This window comes from Procambarus clarkii, chromosome 51, assembly GCF_040958095.1.
Source record: "Procambarus clarkii isolate CNS0578487 chromosome 51, FALCON_Pclarkii_2.0, whole genome shotgun sequence".
In the NCBI taxonomy this organism is placed as follows: domain Eukaryota; kingdom Metazoa; phylum Arthropoda; class Malacostraca; order Decapoda; family Cambaridae; genus Procambarus; species Procambarus clarkii.
Window position 1 is genome coordinate 12,879,887 of NC_091200.1, and position 20,670 is coordinate 12,900,556.

The window sequence follows — 20,670 nt, forward strand, 5'->3', positions numbered from 1 at the left end:
CTGATGCATCCTATTCAAGTAACAGGAAATAGGTACTTGGGAGTTAGTCAACTGTTGTGGGTAGCATCCCTGAAACACTTCATGTTCCCCTCAACACGAGAACCATATTGTGGGTTGCAACAGTTTAATCAGTTGGATCAATTGCTAGAGCCTCGAGCCCTGTTGCCGGAGAATACTTCAGTGTAGGTGTGGTAGACTCTTGTAAGTTTACCTTACACCTGTGGATGTGGCCATAAGGAGACCTCTCACTATAATTACATGATGCAATGTGATAACGTTATGTTGATAACTACAATTGTAGGTCAGGTGATAGTTTTCTCAGCCCACTTCAACCCTGGGAAGAGTGATAAGTCTGGTTCCGTAAAGTTGCTTGATGCAATGGTAGAGTTGCAGTGGTAATGTTGGTGCTGGTGTAAGGTCCACCACTTAACACAAGGGACCATATGACCCCACACTTGTAATAAGGTCTCTGCGCTCTAGTGTTGCTTGAGGTGAAACACTGTGTTTGTCATGCCTAATTGTCGGCCCAACCAGCTCAGCCCAGCCCAACCTAACCTAACCTAACCTAACATAACATACTCTAATGCTCGACAAAACCAAACTTAATTAGACCCTAAGCTATCCACCTAATGTTACAATATTTCTCAAATCTTCCTTGTACTTTGAAAAGCATAAAACCTAATCATGAGGCCTTTAACTACATTAATACGTTGACCAGACGACAACACTAGAAGGTGAAGGGACGACGTCGTTTCGGTCCGTCCTGGACCATTTTCAAGTCCGTAATGGTCCAAGTCTCAAGTAACTTGAGAATGGTCCACGACGGACTTCAGAATGGTCCACGACGGACTTGAGAATGGTCCACGACGGACTTCAGAATGGTCCACGACGGACTTGAGAATGGCCCACGACGGACTTGAGAATGGTCCACAACGGACCGAAACGTCGTCGTCTCTTCACCTTCTAGTGTGTGGTCTGATCAACATTCTTTAGCCACGTTATTGTACTCATCGCCTACATTAATACGTTTAATACCTTCTTATATTAAATAAATCCTAATGTTGTAATACTGTGTCAGTGTCAAGGTCAGAAGGTGTCTTGTGGTAATGTGGGTCTGGTCAACAGTGGGCGTCATCCCGCCAACACTGTCTCTCACTGTGGGCTGAGTGACCTGCCACAGTCAACATCTCGAGACGGGTGAGGAATTAGGACATCAAGACTGTATTTGAAGGTACACGTCTTACCACTGGAAACAAAAGCTCCGCCTATATTATGTCAAGTTTATCTGGTTTTGTCTTCATTCCGTTAAGTGTAATTTATGTGTGTGTGTTACTTGTGGTTGTGGTCATTTGAGGTATTTTAACGTGATATGGGAACTATCACAACCATAGTTAACATAGAAGTGTACTTGGACATATCCGTACTTGAAATTATGCACTTGTGCTTGTATTAACATTTTTTGTAATTGTAGCTTCTTCAATACATAATTTGAGGAAAATCAACATTGTTAATTACATGCATGACAGTCAGATTTTGTCCTTAAACTGAGCTTTCTTCCTTGAGCACAGTGCCAACGAACTACGCCAGCTTATAAACAATGCTAGCTAACGAACTACGCCAGCTTATAAACAATGCTAGCTAACGAACTACGCCAGCTTATAAACAATGCTAGCTAACGAACTACGCCAGCTTACGAACCATGCGAGGGCTATTCATCACATTGTGGGAGAATAACGAAACATCTGTTGACGTAGCGCAGTCAGACGAACATTGCAGCACCGAAAGTATTGCAACATTTTGACAGCACTTTGACCAGTTAATTACTGGCTTATATTGAAAGTCAAATGTCATTGCGTTGTGAGGGGGCGGCATGTCCTGGTGCACGGGTGGAGTTGTGGTGATGTGTAGTGTCATTAACAGCCAACCTCACACACTGACTACATATGACTCCTGAGTGCATGGGGGGGGGGAGGTTGTGTGAAACCTCGGTTAGGCTTCAGTGGAAGTCGCGGGATCCTTGTGGGTGCGGTAATACTCCAGGTTGCAATTCTTTTGACCATGTGGTGGTGCAGTCGACTAGAGTGCGCCTGGGAACACCCAGCGCATAGGTTCGAACCCTCATCAAGGCTCCTGTTGGATTTGTTACAGTGACTACATGATATATAATGTGTGTATGCAGCGTGCGCGCGCGCGTGCCGCAGCTACCCACATTGAAAGATGAGGGAATGCTAAAGCACTTTCAATATTATATTGCCACATTATTCCTCACCTGTCAATTTCTGTGAATTATACAAGTGTATGTATGTATATGTGTGTGGGTATGTATGTGTGGCTCGGTCTTTAACATGGGAAACCTGACCAGTCTCCTAAGGTAACCTTTGTCTAAAAAAACAAAAGTATATTGATGTTTTCTTTATTTGCACCTAATTGTCTAAAACATTAATTATTTTTTTTTCCTCTTTGGTGTTTTATAATATAAATTATAGTGAAATAAGTAGCCAAGTTATTATGCCTGCGTGGTTTTGCAGTAATAGATATGATTAATACATATTAATCACCAGAATATTTTTTACAGTTCGGTAAACTTGGTTCTTTCTATCAAGGAGCGCCAGCACGTCATGCCTGTACCAGGTGACCACAGTACCCAAGTGTTGCGTTGGTACGACGTTCGTGACGTTGATCTGGGCGAAGGTCTTTAATAGTGTGACCAATGGATAGGAGGGAGGGAATTATCAGGGGAAAGGGCCAAGCCACTACGACTATATTGCACTGGGAAAGGGTCAGGATAAGGATTTGGAATGGGACGAGGGGGAGGAATGGTGCCCAATCACTTGGACGGTCGGATTGAACGCCGACTTGCATGAAGCGAGACCGTCGCTCTACCGTCCGGCCCCAAGTGGTTGGGAAACAATATTGAGGCATTACAATGGGATCGAACCCACTTCCTTCGACTCCCAGGCACAAGAAGTATGGTTCAGTAGTTAGTACAGGCGCCTCGGTCGTCAAGGGATGCGGATTCGAGTCCATTTTAGCACCCCGATAATCTTCCCCTTAGATCTTCGGAGTTCCTAAATGTATACAATTCTGACCAATTTCCAATGGTGTACAAGCAGTCTTGGGAGCTAGATGATGCTGTGACAGATGGCGTAGATGTAGTTATTGTTATTACAGCTGTGGTAGAAGTAGTCGGGGGCTGCGAGGCAGGCGTAGTTCTCGTCGTATTCTCCGTCAGGCTGGCCCGGGTACCAGTGAGGGACCCCCATCTCCATCTCCTCCCCGTTCACCCACTTCCAGCTGCAGTGTGTTAGTCACAAGATCAAGACACAGTGTAGTGACGAAGATAAATATAAGGATGTGGACATACAAGACAAAGCTGTGTCCTTTGAGATAAGGAATGATATTGGTGCTGGGAGGTGGTGGAGGATGGTGGTGGTTGAAGGGGGAAGTAGTGGTGGTGATTAAGGATGGGTGGGGGTGGTGGAGGATGGTGGTTGGGGACACTATACCTGTACTCATTCCTGTAGTCATCACTTCACCCGGTTATCAATAACCCACAACCCTTGTGCGTCTCTCACATATTAAGGAAAGCAGAGTCTGGCAAACTAAGATTTCAGTTTGAGACATTAATATCATTACACAGAGATCACATTAACGTGATGCATCAAATGAACAAATCCACAAGGGCCGTGACGAGGATTCGAACTTGCGTCCAGGAACATCCCAGACACTGCCTTAATCAACTGAGCTACGACAGGGTTAAAAAGAGTTGAAACCGAAGTTCTACTGAACTTACTGGATCCCGTAGCCATACATACATTAATATCATGTTACCTGATCTCCCGGAGCACTCAGTAGCGCCTTACTTACATTCCTTCGTGGCCGGCGTCACTTCCTCCGATCCAGAAATTTTCACCCTTAAGATCTGGCAACAAAAAGTGATTTGGCTATGAAATCTATTTTTAGATTAATAATATTAAATATTAAAATACAAACAAACTTAAATTTTAACCTCGAATGGAAATGATTTTGATTGTTGCCGCCGAAGGTGGCTAGTTTATTGTGCACCCCATACTCCTCCTGTGAGCGCTAGTTTATTGTGCACCCCATACTCCTCCTGTGAGCGGTAGTTTATTGTGCACCCCATACTCATCCTGTGAGTGGTAGTTTATTGTGCACCCCATACTCATCCTGTGAGCGGTAGTTTATTGTGCACCCCATACTCATCCTGTGAGCGGTAGTTTATTGTGCACCCCATACTCATCCTGTGAGCGGTAGTTTATTGTGCACCCCATACTCATCCTGTGAGCGGTAGTTTATTGTGCACCCCATACTCATCCTGTGAGCGGTAGTTTATTGTGCACCCCATACTCATCCTGTGAGTGGTAGTTTATTGTGCACCCCATACTCATCCTGTGAGCGGTAGTTTATTGTGCACCCCATACTCATCCTGTGAGCGGTAGTTTATTGTGCACCCCATACTCATCCTGTGAGCGGTAGTTTATTGTGCACCCCATACTCATCCTGTGAGCGGTAGTTTATTGTGCACCCCATACTCATCCTGTGAGCGGTAGTTTATTGTGCACCCCATACTCATCCTGTGAGCGGTAGTTTATTGTGCACCCCATACTCATCCTGTGAGCGGTAGTTTATTGTGCACCCCATACTCATCCTGTGAGCGCTAGTTTATTGTGCACCCCATACTCATCCTGTGAGCGGTAGTTTATTGTGCACCCCATACTCATCCTGTGAGCGGTAGCGCAAAAGCATTACAGAGGGCACAAAAGGTCTTTATCAGACCTCATCTTAGATTATTACATAAACAATTTCATCTATCCTTCACACCTTATAGTTACAATGTCAGCTAGTTACAGAGAAAGTGCTATTACAAGAGCTACATATTTACAGTAAGTCATCATACATTAATGGTAGGTCTTATCGCTAATACATAATAGTTTGACCAATGGGGATATTACAGTCATAGGGGAGCTTCTGTTTATTATTAGTCCTCACAATACACTACTTGTTTCTGAATCTCATATGTCGTTCATCTACTGGAAGCAAAATGTGGGTACAGTGCAAGAATTTCGGGTAATTTATCCATGGTAATAAGATAGGTTGCCATATCATACAGAGTGAGCTTAGATTTATCCCTAAAAGGCTCAATTTTACTACAATCCAGGATATAGTGTTCGAGTGTGTGTCCCTGTCTTTGTCCACACACTTTACACTACTTCATCTAGATCCCTATACAAGCCGAACTGCCAGATACTCGAAAGGAAATAAGGTCAATGTTTAGATTCCAGAAGTTCTACTGGGCGCTTTAGTAATGTCTTCCTCATCACCGTAAGTCCTGTGTAAGGCTCGCTAGTTTTCTAATTCATGTTGGTTTCCTTTTTGTATTGTGACACTATATTTGCTGCCCTTCCAAATTTTGTGATGTTTCCATGGACATTCCCTCGTTATCAGCGTATTGTGTCCGGTCCAGTGTCGTGTGTGTGTGTGTGTGTGTGTGTGTGTGTACTCACCTAGTTGTACTCACCTAGTTGTGTTTGCGGGGGTTGAGCTCTGGCTCTTTGGTCCCGCCTCTCAACCGTCAATCAACAGGTGTACAGATTCCTGAGCCTATCGGGCTCTGTCATATCTACACTTGAAACTGTGTATGGAGTCAGCCTCCACCACATCACCCCGTGTGTGTGTGTGTGTGTGTGTGTGTGTGTGTGTGTGTGTATGTGTGTGTATGTATGTGTGTATGTATGTATGTGTATAGTCATAAACACGTGTCACGTATCAAGCATTCGTAGCTCATTATACATCCTGTGTGACTAGAGGAGCGGTGAAGGGTCTCACCTGCGTGCTGTATGATGTACTCGTAGACCCGGTGGTGCAGGTCACAGTTTAGCTGTAGCTGGGCCAGGTCACCGTTTGGCATAGCCTGGCACATGGCTCTCAGGCTGTCATACGTGCCCTTCGCGTAGGTGACGAACTTCAAGCACAAGAGCGTCGCCGAATCCGTGCTGAAGTTGATGTACCCGTCAGGACACCCGGCTACGGAGAGAAGCCACGAGTGATCAACCACAACTTGATAAATGAACTGTAATTGAAATGCAGCATTTCCTACTCGCATTTAACACGTTAATTACCTATAATGTAACTACACATTAATGCCTCTATACTTAAATATAAACCTAAGTTTAAGGCATCGATAAATGTTTACACTTAACAAGAGCCTCGCAGCCTTCATCATCTGGCGATCTCGTGCACCATTAATGTATTGGGCTGGATAAAAGTATTAATATACGGGGTTGGATAAACATTATCCACCATTCAGTGTTCCTGGTCAGGGAAATACCTAACAACTTTGTTTTAGTACCTCACTCTTAATTAAGGCGCTAGAGGTCACCGGCGTTGCTCGGGTGACATGCATAATATCTCTCACTATAATCCCATACCTCATCACTGTAACCGTCTACATGGGCTCCGCACGGGTCCCTATCTACAAAACTTCCCTCTCCACCACGCACGGCCATCGAAAAATACAGTTGCATACAACAAACATATAATCACGTAGAATATAATGTGCGTGATGAATCTCAGTAAGGATGGAAACTGTTTAAACCAGTTTCAAACCTACCTCTATAAATTAAGGCATTAGGGTCAAAGATCCCGTCCCGCCTATGACCTCCCCGGACAAAGACCAGTCATCCTGCATAGTTTGGAGAGGCTAGTCCCAAGCGTCTGTCCCCGCCACCTTGACTATACAAACATTCTTTTTATAAAATACTAGAGGGTACCCGGCTGCGCCCGAGGTCTCTTCCCTCTCTCCCTCTTATCGCCCTTTCTCTCCACCTTTCTCCTTCCCTCTCTTCAAACATCTTTCCTTCCCCCCACTCCCCTCCCCCTTATCTCTTTGAAAAAGTTATAACGAAGCTCTGAAACTGAAGTTTACGAACAACACTGCTAATATTTCAGACCATGAAAATGGGGATAGGTCAGCTCTCAGCCTGCTTACACGAGTCTGTTCCGGTGTCTGTCCTCACGCGAATATGCCTTGGATGAACTTTATGAACATTTGAACAGGTAAGCTACAGACAGCTTGCTCCTAAGCGTGGATTAGGGCACATAATTATTGTACAAAAAGCCTCTTTTTACAATATTCAAACTCTGCTAGATCTTACCTTGACCAGAGACCTTCGCCATCAACGCAACTGAAATATGAATCGGTAAATTAGGATGCAAATAAATTTATAAATGTTACATATAAACACTTTTGGCACACTTTAATTTTGAAAGACATTTTGAGGGAATGATATATTTTAAGAGACCCTCAGTCCATGATGGTAAATTTTGGGTTTACTGAATTGTTATCGTTACTCTTAAAATTACTTTCCATCAGGGGGAGAGTTTTGACATGTAATCACTTCAAGTCTGGGTTCGTTATCTTCTACGAAAGAATTGCTCCTATAACTTTTAAATGAGTTAAACTGAGGTGCTGCATGAAGTCTCAAGATTTAGTTAATGTAGATATGAAGAGCAAGACCGTAGGGTGGCAAAGTGGTGTGGCCACATGGAAGGAAGGGACGAGGTGGTCCCTTGTACAAAGTGTAAAGTAGTATAACAGATGAGGCGGGGAAGGCGGACTTAACCAGTGAGCAAAACGAGGTTCGTTAGCGGAGATTTTGGGTTCACTGAGCACGACTAAATCTTAACCCATTTGTTATGAAGAAATAGTTGAGTGGGAAACCTTAGACTGCCGGTCTACGACCATCGTTATGTTGTAAGTGTGAGGACGGTGGGACGATTGGTCAGGCCTCACTTATATCTTTCGCCTTCCACTTATTGATCACATCTCCATCTTTGTCTATTACTTCGTCCTTCACTACTTTTCTCTCCCTCCCTCCCTCCCTCCCTCCCACTTTCATACCATCTTCCCTCTCTCCGCCCCTCCCTCCCACACTAGAGCCAATAAAACAGTGCCAGGCGGCACTGGGACACAACTGGCACCTCTCCCCCAGTACTGAACACCAACACAAGCCTGGCACTCCCACACATTCCCTGGAAAACAGAAGAGTAAGGGAAGCCACCACCTGATAACCACCTACAAAATTATCAGGTGAATTGACAGGGTGGAGAAAAAACTCTAACACTGGTGGTACGCGAACAAGTGGACACAGGTGGAAACTTAGTACCCAAATGAGCCACAGAGACATTAGATTTTTTTCAGTATCAGCGTAGTTAACAGGTGGAATGCATTTGACAGTGATGTGGTGGAGGCAGACTCCATACACAGTGATTGAGAGTCGAGAGGTGGGACCAAAGAGCCAGAGCTTAACCCCAGCAAGCACAACTAGGTGAGTACACATGACACAGTCTCCTCTACCAAAGGCAAGAGCCACAATCGCTGCTCTCTTCATTGTGACGAGTGTTGCTGCTCCCACTGCTGTTATATTGCTCTTGCAGCTGCTGCTGTTGGTAGTGTTGTGATGTGGAGGTGGACTGTGAGAGACCCGGCCACACCTGCACTATATACCCGGCCTCGGCGCCCTCTGCTCCTGGCGGGAAATGCGCACTTCTTGCCCCACAATTGACCTAACTGGTAATTTAATTAGTATATATAATAAGTACCTTTCCCCCAAAAAAATCCCGAATTTAAACAAAAGCAGGAGAATTCCATTATCTCGTTATATGCTAAGTAGCATAAATAATTAACATATGGAGAATAAGAAACCAATCAATAGCTAATTGAGTGTTCAATGATTATTTGATAAGATCGATTCATTATGGTATTATTTTCGTGATAAATTGTTCCTTGGAAAGGCCGGATATTGGTAATATGAAACACGCTCCTGAGCATTTAACATTTTAAAAACTTATCTAAATAATAATATTTAGCTATATAAATATCCTAATAAACAAAATAGTGTATAAATGGAATAGGGTTGGGATAATCAGTTACAGATAACGTTACTGATTACACTACATATTTACAATTAGACTGAGGCTTTAGCTAATTACACAAAAAATGTATTGTGTAGGACCTGATAGCTGAGTGGACAGCGCTCGGGGTTCGTAATTCTGAGGTACTAACACCGGGTTCGATCCCCGGTGGATGCGGAAACAAATGGGCAGAATATCTTTCACCCTGATGCACCTGTTCACCTAGCAGTAAATAGGTACCTGGGAGTTAGACAGTTGCTACGGGCTGCCTCCTGGGGGTGTGTAACATAAAGGAGGCCTGGTCGAGGACCAGGCCGCGGGGACGTTGAGCCCCGAAATCATCGCAAAGTAACCTGCCCACATTGTAGTCTAAACTGGAAGTACACATGGAGGATACGTTGCTATAGTGGTTACTGAAGCCGGGTATACATAGTATACCTCTAAATTCTGGTATACTATGCTCTTCGAGGGTGTGTATACACTTGTATCCTCAAGTGTAGTGGTCTAGGACGCTGTCTTGGGAGTGCCCAAGTAAGCGGGTTCGAATCCCTCGTCACAGCTCCTACTGGTGCTCACATTTCTACACCACGTTAATATGACACCATTTGTGCATTGTGTCCTCAACTTTGATACATTTTTGTCTTCGTATATGTCGTTCCTGGTTGAATATTTCGGTTATAATGAAACATTTGAGAACGAACAAATGGGGAAAGTATATACGATAGAAGGATATAACTGAGGGACAGTCGAGGTGGATTGGTGGGGGGGGGGTGAGTACCTGGGGGGTAAGTACCCGTGGGGGGGGGTGAGTACCTGTGTGGGGGGGGTGTGAGTACCTGGGGGGTAAGTACCCGTGGGGGGGGTGAGTGCCTGTGGGGGGGGGGGGGTGTGAGTACCTGTGGGAGGGGGTGAGTGCCTGTGGGGGTGTGTGAGTACCTGTGGGGGGGGGGGGAGTGAGTACCTGTGGGGGAAGGGATGAGTGCCTGTGGGAGGACACACCTGCAGCAGCTGGTGGCTCCCTCACACAGCGTCACCGGTCGTTGTGATAACTCCGGCTACCCTCAAATTAAACTCGAGAAGCTGCAGCTACAACAGCTATAACAGCAACTACAGCAGCAGCTACAACAGCTATAACAGCAACTACAGCAGCAGCAGCTGCCGCGTTAGGTTCTAATTATTTTCAAACGTATATATCAAATTTGCTACATAAATCAATTTGGTAACAAGGGTGGGGGGGGGGAGGGGGTAGAAGAATGTCATTATTACGTTCATGGTTTGAAGACATTCAAAATTATACTGGAGGCCGTAGCAGAGAAAACTGTCCCTTGTGCCTGTACTTTGTACACACGGACAAAATACGAGGTGCTAACCTACCCAGAAACGCACGAACCCAAGCCACCCACCTAACCTTTCCTTACCGTTGGATAGAAAACGGATTTTTGGAGAGCCGCAACACGTTGTAATTTGAACGTTTGGGACCATAGCGCTCAAAGTGCGGCGTTGAGCGCAGTGTCACCTGTGGTTAGTCCAAAGGAACTCTCAGGGGAAAGCATTAAGCCATTGCCACTATATAGCACTGGGAAGGGATCAGGATATGGGATGGGACGGGGGAAAGGAATGGTGCCTAACCACTTGGACGGTCGGGGATTGAACGGCGACCTGCATGAAGCGAGACCGTCGCTCTACCGTCCACCTCAAGTGGTTGGGTAGCTGTGGTGGGGACGGAGAGCGCTCTGTTAGCACACTTTCCAGTGACACTACCTACTGACCAACGACTAAATGAATGTCCTTCTAAATTGTCTACGTCTTGTCATCATATTTGTTTAGACTGATATTGGAAGACATTTGATTCCAGTTTTATTAAGTTAAAATTTATAAAACTTTAATTGAATTGTACAATTTTGAGAAGAACTTAAGAGGTATTGTAGGACTAACTTGGCCACACATGACGTGTGGCCACACATGACGTGTGGCCACACATGACGTGTGGCCACACATGACGTGTGGTCACACAGTGGTGCTAGAGTCACATGTACACAATCACAGTATACTTCAACCATCAGGATACACATGGCGGCAAATATTGGGCTGGAAATAATGGTGGTTGATCAAGTCACCAGCTGCCATTATAGACGAGATAGAGCTAGATTGTTTCAAGCGTAGGTTGAACACACACACATGAATGAGTTTGGGTGGATGTAAGTAGGTGCTGCCATGTAAGAGCCAGTTAGGTCTTCTGCAAATTTCATTTATGTTGTTATTCATATGTGAGGTTCAGTGCTTACAACATATCTTGTATAGTTCAGCATCCGTCTTGGAGTGGGAGTCACTCAGGATTGTGGGTTTCTATTTTGCAGGTGAAGTAAGACACCTGCAAAACACCTGTTTTGCAGGTGTGTGGCCGGGGGCGGCGAGTCACGTCTTGAAGGCTGGGGCCCTGTCTCCAGGATGACGCCTGGGGCGTGGCTCAGAGATACGCCCTTTATTCTCGACTTCTTTCACAGAATGGCCTCCAGCCCTTAAGTGTAGGTAAGTGACTGTCGCAGTACTCCTCCAGCACTACAGTCACTACATGTACACAGACAATGGGAAAAGAAATAAATAACATGCCGAAGAAACCTTTAATTGCCGTTGTCGGGGAGAGGCAGGCTATGTGTACGTACTGTAGGCCTGTACCGACGTCTCTAAGGTCGACCTGCTGACCGTCGCCAGGATGTAACCCAACAAGAGTTGCCTAACTCCCGTGTACCTACTTACTGCTAAGTGAACAGAGAACAGAAGCATCAGGTGTAAGGAAACGTCTCGCACTGTCAGAGATTCGACCTCGGGTCGTGTTGGTTGTGTGCCGACTGCGCTAATCACAAGAAGACTGGGTGAAGAGCATCTCTCTGGAGTACATCTCACACCCCCCTCCTCGGGGGTCATGTTATGTGGAGTGTGTTGAGCCTCGGGGCTCCTCGGGGCCCTCAACCCGGGCTCTCGAGCAATAGGTCGCGTTTTGAACGTTATGGTAACCAACATAAGAAATATAACCTATGCAAAGTAGCGGCTCGCACATATTCACGTTTTCTATGCATCGGCTCGACATGTTAGGTTGCTTGGGTTCATGTTTCTGGACGTTGCATTTATAACGGAGCGGCAAATCTAGAGAACGAGCTGCAGCGTGACCGCTGCTGAGGCAGCACCAGTTTATCACAACTCTGACTACTTAAGACCTGAATATACTAGTGAATAATTTGGTGGTAAATGAACGATATATTAAATGTGAATAAAATGTTGGTATAACTCTTGGCGTTGAAGAGCAGCCTTGGTGACTTCCGAGCAGATGTTGGACTGGTGAGGACTGTGACGAGCATCAGGTACTTGTCAGAGCTTCAGACGAACACACACGTGGCCGTGGGGGTGAGTGAGGGCCTCGTCCAGCACCCCCGAGGTGACCATCTGAGGAGCCTCGTGCCTCCAGGTACCACCGGTGGCCCTCAGCCTGATGCTGCGTAGTCTTCCGTCTCTAGATAAGACTCCTGGTTTCTCCAGGAGCTATAGTATCGCAGGTTTTATGAGAGAACCTATTTTAATACAGAGTTTATCAGGTCTTCTCATGTGTTCAGGGAAGACATTTGAGGTAGCTGCACCATGTGTACAGGTACAGCAAGGTACAGGATTTATAAGATGTACAGTTTGCTCTCCTGCAACTCCGGCAAGAATGTATTAGTGTGTGTGAGTGACGCCGGGTGTGTGATAAATGATTTATTTCACTCTTTGTGCTCTGGGCCGGATTTTTTTAACCAAGTCTTGTGGAAATGTTGCATTAATTTGCATGAAGTATTTTAAGTTAATTGACATTTCCCACGTTTATGATATTAAGTCTGCAAAAAAAAAAAGTGATTCTGGATTTGGTATATCTCCCAGGAGACGCCACCTGTCCCTTCCCGATAATCTAATTTATTGCCGACCTATATCATATAGCATGAGAATAGACATATATACACGCCATAAGAATAAAGGTAAAAAAAAAATGGCTTGGCACAGATACATGGTATAATATTATTGGACAACAAAACGTACGAAGTGATCACTTCGTACGACCGTTCGTACATCGTTCTTAGTACGTTTGAACAACCTTAGCTTAAAACTGTCCAGGTGGCTTCTCTGGTGCTACTTGGTACCTTGTTCCACCTATCTAATTCCATACCAGTGTTTACCAATATATTTTCTAAATCTAAGTTTGTTTTACAATTCTCACATATTTGTACTGTCTGACTTTGGGGAGCGCTTTTGTTCCTTTCACCACAACGTAAATTTAGATTTTTCAGTTTTTAAGGAAGATTCCTAATACCGCATTTTCTACTCATCAGTTTATATACAGTATTCCTTAAGTTGTTTGGAATATAATACATTTTTTATTGTCATGAGCCGCAGTTGGTAATCCCTCGGCCAAGAGTTATATCTGGCAGAGGGCGTAGATGAGGAGGTTATTGTTGCAGCTGTGGTAGTAGTAGTCTGGAGGGTAGATGCAGGCGTAGTTGGCCTTGGTCCCCCCGTCCGGCTGGCCTGGGTACCAGTGGGGAGGCCCCAGCACCAGCACCGTCCCGTCACTAACCCAAGTCCAACTGCTCAACGTCCAATTCGGAAGCGTGAAACAAAGAGTAGTCAGAAGTTTTATTTAAAAATATATATTTTTTGGTAAGAGAAGTTATGCTACTGTAAGAGAGGAGGAGGAGGAGGAGGAGGAGGTTGAAAGTTACGACATTTTGTACAGACAAATGACCAGATTATACCCGTCTCTAAATGTGACCCTCAACATACTCCTGAGGTCGTACTCCAGTCTTCTCTCTCCTCCAACTTTCCCTCAATTGTAGCATTGTATAATTGGGTTGTAACCTTGTTATAATATTACACTATGGCACTATTTTTATTAATAAGTAGGTTGTGTTTAAGCTGCGGGGTCCTGCTCGATGGCTCTCCCAATGTATTTAATTCATCTTCTATCCAGAGTGAGAGTTAGCTAACCAGTGCTTAGCGATTAGTGTAATCGTTTGAGGTAATTACCAGGCTAAGCCGCCAGGACAGTGGGACTAGGTACCACCTGCAAGGTTCACGAGGACGGAGTAAAGGGATCAAGGTTTTATCATTTCAATTGCGGGATTGATGCTCAGTCCAGTACCTGGCCAGCTTAACCTCACTGAATGTTGTTGTATTGTTCACTAAGGTTGGATTTTAGCTCCCAGCCTACCTATGATGTCATCGCCTGGAGCAGGGGAGGGGGTAAGAAAATGGCAGACAGAGAAATATTAAATAAAATTATGTTCTTGGAGTAAATTTGTACCAATATTAGATTGGGAACATGTTGTCTGATTTTTACATGTTTGGACGATTGTGTGTGTGTGTGTGTGTGTGTGTGTGTGTGTGTGTGTGTGTGTGTGTGTGTGTGTGTGTGTGTGTGTGTGTGTGTGTGTGTGTGTACATGTTGCTTACCAATCTAGAACGCCAAGTTGGACGTTACTTACGTTCCCTCGCTGCCTGAATCAGTTCCTCCCATCCAGAAACCTTTGTCAGCGAGTTCTGAAATAAGTTATATATATATCAAAGTTGTTAATGATGTTGAACAAACTATAAGCACAATACTGTAACCATTTAACAGACTGCCACTGTACCGTACAGTGAGCTCTGGCCGTGCATTATACAGTAGCTGTGCAACGGGATGAGCAACTGATGAGCTCACCCAGGTGCTGCATGATGTATTGGTACACCTGAAGGTGGAGGTCGCCTCTCAGCTCGGCCAGGTCGGCTCCCTCAGCCCGACACAAGGCCCTCATGGCCGCCCACGACCCCGTCTCCTCCGTGTTGAACCTTATACACACGGGCGTCGCAGAGTCCAAAAGGAAATTTTCGTAGCCGGATGGACACGGGTTACCTGGAAAGGAATGCAAAGTGAACTAAGTGGCGTGGGGAGGTGTTGACGAGGGTACAACAGCCTGGTAAAGCCAAGTTGTACTGGAGATACCTCGCATGAAAATAATTTCAGGGTACACCAGCTAAAGGGTCATAAAGGATGCGACCGGGTCCCTGAACACGCATCTAGCCGCGTACGGTAGGTGCATCTAGCCGCGTACGGTAGGTGCATCTAGCCGCGTACGGTAGGTGCATCTAGCCGCGTACGGTAGGTGCCTCTAGCCGCGTACGGTAGGTGCCTCTAGCCGCGTACGGTAGGTGCCTCTAGCCGCGTACGGTAGGTGCCTCTAGCCGCGTACGGTAGGTGCCTCTAGCCGCGTACGGTAGGTGCCTCTAGCCGCGTGCGGTAGGTGCCTCTAGCCGCGTGCGGTAGGTGCATCTAGCCGCGTGCGGTAGGTGCATCTAGCCGCGTGCGGTAGGTGCATCTAGCCGCGTGCGGTAGGTGCATCTAGCCGCGTGCGGTAGGTGCATCTAGCCGCGTGCGGTAGGTGCCTCTAGCCGCGTGCGGTAGGTGCATCTAGCCGCGTGCGGTAGGTGCATCTAGCCGCGTGCGGTAGGTGCATCTAGCCGCGTGCGGTAGGTGCATCTAGCCGCGTGCGGTAGGTGCATCTAGCCGCGTGCGGTAGGTGCATCTAGCCGCGTGCGGTAGGTGCATCTAGCCGCGTGCGGTAGGTGCATCTAGCCGCGTGCGGTAGGTGCATCTAGCCGCGTGCGGTAGGTGCATCTAGCCGCGTGCGGTAGGTGCATCTAGCCGCGTGCGGTAGGTGCATCTAGCCGCGTGCGGTAGGTGCATCTAGCCGTGCACGGTACGGGCAGAGAAAGTACACTTCACCTCTGGAACTTGAACGCTGTGGGAAGTAATGAACCACACGTGCCTAGGTATTACACACATATCCCCACAGTCCAAGTTGCAGACACACGAGCACAGGACTCCTCCTAGCCGCACACGGCTCACATCAAGACAATATCATCTAATATAATATTTCAAAAGTGTGTCTTGGCTGTAGGGACGAGTCGTAGGGTTTGGTATTTGAAAAAGAAAACAAATAACAAAAGTTTAAGAGAGTCTTCAAGAGGGCACGAGTGTTTTATCACAAGAAAAAACTGTCTTCAAGCAAGGACTTGTCAAGGGTGGGGGTCAGCAGGGGTGATGGGGCTCCTTCCTCGCTCACGCCTCGGCAATGGTCATTTACTGCTCGGGTTCAAACATCAAAGGAAACTCTTTGGTCTCAAGGATGCTTGAAGGTTATTTGAGAAATGTATATTTCTGGCTGTGAATGACATGGAAAAATAGGCGAACTGAGCGCTAAGGACACAGGTGGTGGACACACAGGCAGGAGGACACAGGTGGTGGACACACAGCCAGGAGGACACAGGTGGTGGTGGAGGACACAGGTGGTGGACACACAGGCAGGAGGACACAGGTGGTGGTGGAGGACACAGGTGGTGGACACACAGGCAGGAGGACACAGGTGGTGGACACACAGGCAGGAGGAGACAGGTGGTGGACACAGGTGTTGGACACACAGGCAGGAGGACACAGGTGGTGGTGGAGGACACAGGCAGGAGGACACAGGTGGTGGACACAGGCAGGAGGACACAGGCGGTGGACACACAGGCAGGAGGACACAGGTGGTTGACACACAGGCAGGAGGACACAGGTGGTTGACACACAGGCAGGAGGACACAGGTGGTTGACACACAGGCAGGAGGACACAGGTGGTGGACACACAGGCAGGAGGACACAGGTGGTGGACACACAGGCAGGAGGACACAGGTGGTGGACACACAGGCAGGAGGACACAGGTGGTGGACACACAGGCAGGAGGACACAGGTGGTGGACACACAGGCAGGAGGACACAGGTGGTGGTGGAGGACACAGGCAGGAGGACACAGGTGGTGGTGGAGGACACAGGTGGTGGACACACAGGCAGGAGGACACAGGTGGTGGACACAGGTGTTGGACACACAGGCAGGAGGACACAGGTGGTGGTGGAGGACACAGGTGGTGGACACACAGGCAGGAGGACACAGGTGGTGGTGGAGGACACAGGCAGGAGGACACAGGTGGTGGACACACAGGCAGGAGGACACAGGTGGTGGACACACAGGCAGGAGGACACAGGTGGTGGTGGTGGACACAGGTGGTGGTGGAGGACACAGGCAGGAGGACACAGGTGGTGGACACACAGGCAGGAGGACACAGGTGGTGGTGGAGGACACAGGCAGGAGGACACAGGTGGTGGTGGAGGACACAGGTGGTGGTGGTGGACACAGGTGGTGGTGGAGGACACAGGCAGGAGGACACAGGTGGTGGACACACAGGCAGGAGGACACAGGTGGTGGTGGAGGACACAGGTGGTGGTGGAGGACACAGGTGGTGGACACACAGGCAGGAGGACACAGGTGGTGGTGGAGGACACAGGTGGTGGTGGAGGACACAGGTGGTGGACACACAGGCAGGAGGACACAGGTGGTGGTGGAGGACACAGGCAGGAGTACACAAGATAAGAGAGATTGTGTTAATTATCATGTCGCTCTGTTTATTTACGTTTTTTTCTCTCTTAACATTTTCCGTGTGTTTAAGGTGGTGTGAGAACTTGTTTGTCACCGATATCTCTGGTCTCCCCCTCCCTGGCATTTATTCTGGCTGTCTAACTACCAGATAACTATTTACTGCTAGGTGAACAGGTGCATCAGGGTGAAAAACTCTGCCTATTTGTTTCTGCGGGAATCGAACCCGGTTCCTTAGGACTACGACCCCAGAGTGCTGTGAACTCAGCCGCGAGGCCCCTGAGTGGATTTTGTGTGTGTGTGTGTGTGTGTGTAAATATAATTTTCCCCTATTAAAGAAAGTGGGGTTGTTTGATATGTAAGTCACTCTTCACTACACAATTAATAGTGTTGTTAGCGTGATGGTGAGCTCGTATCATCACACTTCACTATAGTGATATTAACACATGAGAATGACATTAAACCAGGCCGTCTTACCTTGACCGGTCACTACTGCCAACGCCGCTGGAATAACAGTTGAATGCGTCAATTTGCGTATATATATATTAATATATATTTAATATATAATACATATAAATAGTGTATTTATGCACAAACACTTTTGATGCCGTTATATGTAAGGATTTAATGTATAGTAATCAATCCTATCGACAGCTCCAATATTGTTGATGCCTTTTTATCAAAGAGGAAAGCAAATAATACATTATTTTCACTAGTTGTTTATTGATATATCGGAACAGTGTCGTAATTTACCTCCGTACACGCTCATACCTCCTGTCTACTCTCCACAGCTCCCCCCCCCCCTCCCTCCCCCCTCACAGTAGAGCCAGACAAGAGGTAATAAAGAGTGCCAGGCGGCACTAGGACACACCTGACACTTCTCCCCCAGTACTGAACACCAACACAAGCCTGCCGCTCCACACCTGACACTTCTCCCCCAGTACTGAACACCAACACAAGCCTGCCGCTCCACACCTGACACTTCTCCCCCAGTACTGAACACCAACACAAGCCTGCCGCTCCACACCTGACACTTCTCCCTCAGTACTGAACACCAACACAAGCCTGCCGCTCCACACCTGACACTTATCCCCCAGTACTGAACACCAACACAAGCCTGCCGCTCCACACCTGACACTTCTCCCCCAGTACTGAACACCAACACAAGCCTGCCGCTCCACACCTGACACTTCTCCCCTAGTACTGAACACCAACACAAGCCTGCCGCTCCACACATGACAGTTAACGAGTCTCCTCTACCAAAGGCAACAGCCACAGTCGCTGCTCTCTTCATGACGAGTGTTGCTGCTGTTACTGCTGTTGCTGCTGTGATGGTACAGTTGGTGCTGCAGGGTTGTGGGCTGGTGGTACAGACTGGGAGGGAGCCTAGACCGTCTAGGTTATATAGGAGGGACGTGGTGCAGCGGCCGGGGGCTGGGTGTGGCGTAGGGCCAAGAGAAGTGGGTCGACTCGTACCCTGCTCTTATCACCTCGCATTCTCCCTCCCCTGTGTGTGTGTGTGTGTGTGTGTGTGTGTACTTGTCTAATTGTGCTTCGGCTCTTTGGTCCCGCCTCTCCACTGTCAACCAACTAATTGCCCAGTTTATGAAGGCTACCCGTATGTTGTCCAATTTGGCATGTGGGCGCAGACGAAATTTTTATTGAATTTAATAAAATATTATAAAATTAAATATAATATAAATTGTAATTCAAACTTTTAATACAATTCATATGATAGTATATGTATGAATTATATTAGAATTCATATGTATCTCTGGCTTTAGAATTTGGATTATGGCTACTCCCAAGTCTTTCAACATTTCTGGAGCAGGAAGTGTTCCGTTGGACGCACTACGTCACAATAACGTTGCTGACGTTGCAAACACAACTCTACACATCAGGAAATAAAGGCAGCGTCATCACTCCAATATTTACACATGTGTGGGCGGCCTGTGTCTTCCCAATAGTCCATATTTCTGTACAGGTCTTCTCTCTTCCTGTTTGTATCTTCATAACTTGGCTTTTGGCCGGTCGCGTTTGGTCTACTTGGCATTTTTTGAGAGTCTAATATGTCTCTTGTCCTGTTTCTGGGTACCAGACACCCTCTTCCCCCCTCCCGCTTCCTCTCTGGTCCTTCTCGGTGGCTTTCCATCACCAGCAAACATTGATGGAAGAAGGCCATTTCTGTCAAGTCGTTGACAAATAAACAAGAAAGTGTGGCGGTAGTTCCGACTCTTACGGTACTCCTTTTGTTACCCCCGTCTACTCTGATGTTATATACACAGCCGGGTACAGGAGCACACCACTTGTGATCCCTGGGGGGGGGGAGAGAGAGAGAGAGAGAGAGAGAGAGAGAGAGAGAGAGAGAGAGATCCCTGAGAGCTTTCATCCTTTCCTTAGCCATTTGTTTTTCCTGGAACACGACCCGCCAATAAGTTATCAACCAGGTACCCAATTACTGCTTGTCGAATAATGGGCGATTAGTTATGGATTGGCGCCCAGTCGAACCTCCCTGGGCAGGACACTCGAGACGCGGGGCTCATGTTACCACTTCGCCACCGCGTCTTAGCGAAAAAATCGTATAGATTTTCTTATCTTGGACAGACAGACGAGAGTACCTTCCAGTGTTTGTGGATAATCCCAGATCGAAAGCAGTTGTCCACTTGAAGTATTTGGTTCTTTAAAGTCAGCGTTCGCTCCCCGATGGTTCTAGTTGGGCACCGTTCCTTCACTCCATCTTCTTATCCCAACTTGAATTCCTTCCTTATGCTATAGTCAGACCAAGTACTTCCTGAGAAGTACTACCTGGAGCATACCTGGAGATGGTTTCGGGAGTTCTTCTACTCCCCGAGCTCTGCCTGGGAGCAAAGGCTCGACTTCTGATAACTTGGGCCAACAGGCCGTTGCTTGGAGCTGCCCGCAGGCCCACATGATCACTACAGCCTGGCTGGTCCGGCACGTCTTGCAGGAATTTGTCTAAATATTTCTTGAAGATATCCACCTTTGTTCCGGCAATATTTCTAATGCTTGATTAATCCTTCATCTAATCCCTTTCACATCCCTCTTCCACTTCACCCTCCTGATGCCTCGGACTGTTCCCTAGCTTAAGGAAATCTCTTGAGCGATGCAACATGTTTCTTGATAATGTTGTAACATGCTCTCTCTCTCTTCTTTGATTTGTCATCTTGTTATATGACCCACCGTTTCTTACATTCTTCATTATCCTCTCGAAAAAAAACCTTTGTTGATGATTTGTCATCTTTGTCACT

General features: G+C 46.9%; 2 protein-coding genes and 1 long non-coding RNA gene across 5 annotated transcripts in view; 1 reads left to right on the forward strand and 2 right to left on the reverse strand.

Moving 5' to 3' along the window:
• The window catches only part of LOC138351909 (uncharacterized), a 254,195-nt gene extending 241,794 nt beyond the window's left edge, over window positions 1-12,401 (forward strand). For both annotated transcript variants that reach the window (XR_011222670.1, XR_011222669.1), the window contains one exon: window positions 11,292-12,401. This is a non-coding gene — a long non-coding RNA (uncharacterized lncRNA). The remainder of the gene's footprint in view (window positions 1-11,291) is intronic.
• On the reverse strand, window positions 2,400-8,514 carry LOC123774639 (perlucin-like protein). Its single transcript, XM_045769146.2, has 5 exons — window positions 8,378-8,514; window positions 7,176-7,205; window positions 5,848-6,045; window positions 3,868-3,922; window positions 2,400-3,294 (listed from the first exon to the last, which is right to left on the reverse strand). The coding sequence occupies exons 1-5, from the start codon at window positions 8,409-8,411 to the stop codon at window positions 3,123-3,125; spliced, it is 489 nt and encodes a 162-aa protein (XP_045625102.1). The 5' UTR covers window positions 8,412-8,514; the 3' UTR covers window positions 2,400-3,122.
• Window positions 12,402-12,959: 558 nt separating the features above from the next.
• LOC123774641 (C-type lectin domain family 4 member E) lies at window positions 12,960-18,840 on the reverse strand. Of its 2 annotated transcripts, XM_045769148.2 has the most exons (5): window positions 18,662-18,839; window positions 17,879-17,905; window positions 14,657-14,848; window positions 14,442-14,496; window positions 12,960-13,544 (listed from the first exon to the last, which is right to left on the reverse strand). In XM_045769148.2, the coding sequence occupies exons 1-5, from the start codon at window positions 18,693-18,695 to the stop codon at window positions 13,376-13,378; spliced, it is 477 nt and encodes a 158-aa protein (XP_045625104.1). In that variant the 5' UTR covers window positions 18,696-18,839; the 3' UTR covers window positions 12,960-13,375. The 2 variants fall into 2 exon arrangements, with proteins under 2 accessions (XP_045625104.1, XP_045625105.1); XM_045769149.2 differs by lacking the exon at window positions 17,879-17,905 and having other exon boundaries at window positions 18,662-18,840.
• Window positions 18,841-20,670: the final 1,830 nt, after the last annotated feature.

Coding starts and splice junctions, on each gene's coding strand:
- LOC123774639 (XM_045769146.2), bottom strand. CDS start 8,411: ATGAAGAGAGCAGCGATTGTGGCTCTTGCCTTTG. Junction 7,206..8,377: donor GATTGTGGCTCTTGCCTTTG/GTAGAGGAGACT, acceptor TTCATATTTCAG/TTGCGTTGATGGCGAAGGTC. Junction 3,923..5,847: donor GTACATCATACAGCACGCAG/GTGAGACCCTTC, acceptor TTTTGTTGCCAG/ATCTTAAGGGTGAAAATTTC.
- LOC123774641 (XM_045769148.2), bottom strand. CDS start 18,695: ATGAAGAGAGCAGCGACTGTGGCTGTTGCCTTTG. Junction 17,906..18,661: donor GACTGTGGCTGTTGCCTTTG/GTAGAGGAGACT, acceptor CTGTTATTCCAG/CGGCGTTGGCAGTAGTGACC. Junction 13,545..14,441: donor GATTCAGGCAGCGAGGGAAC/GTAAGTAACGTC, acceptor GACGTTGAGCAG/TTGGACTTGGGTTAGTGACG.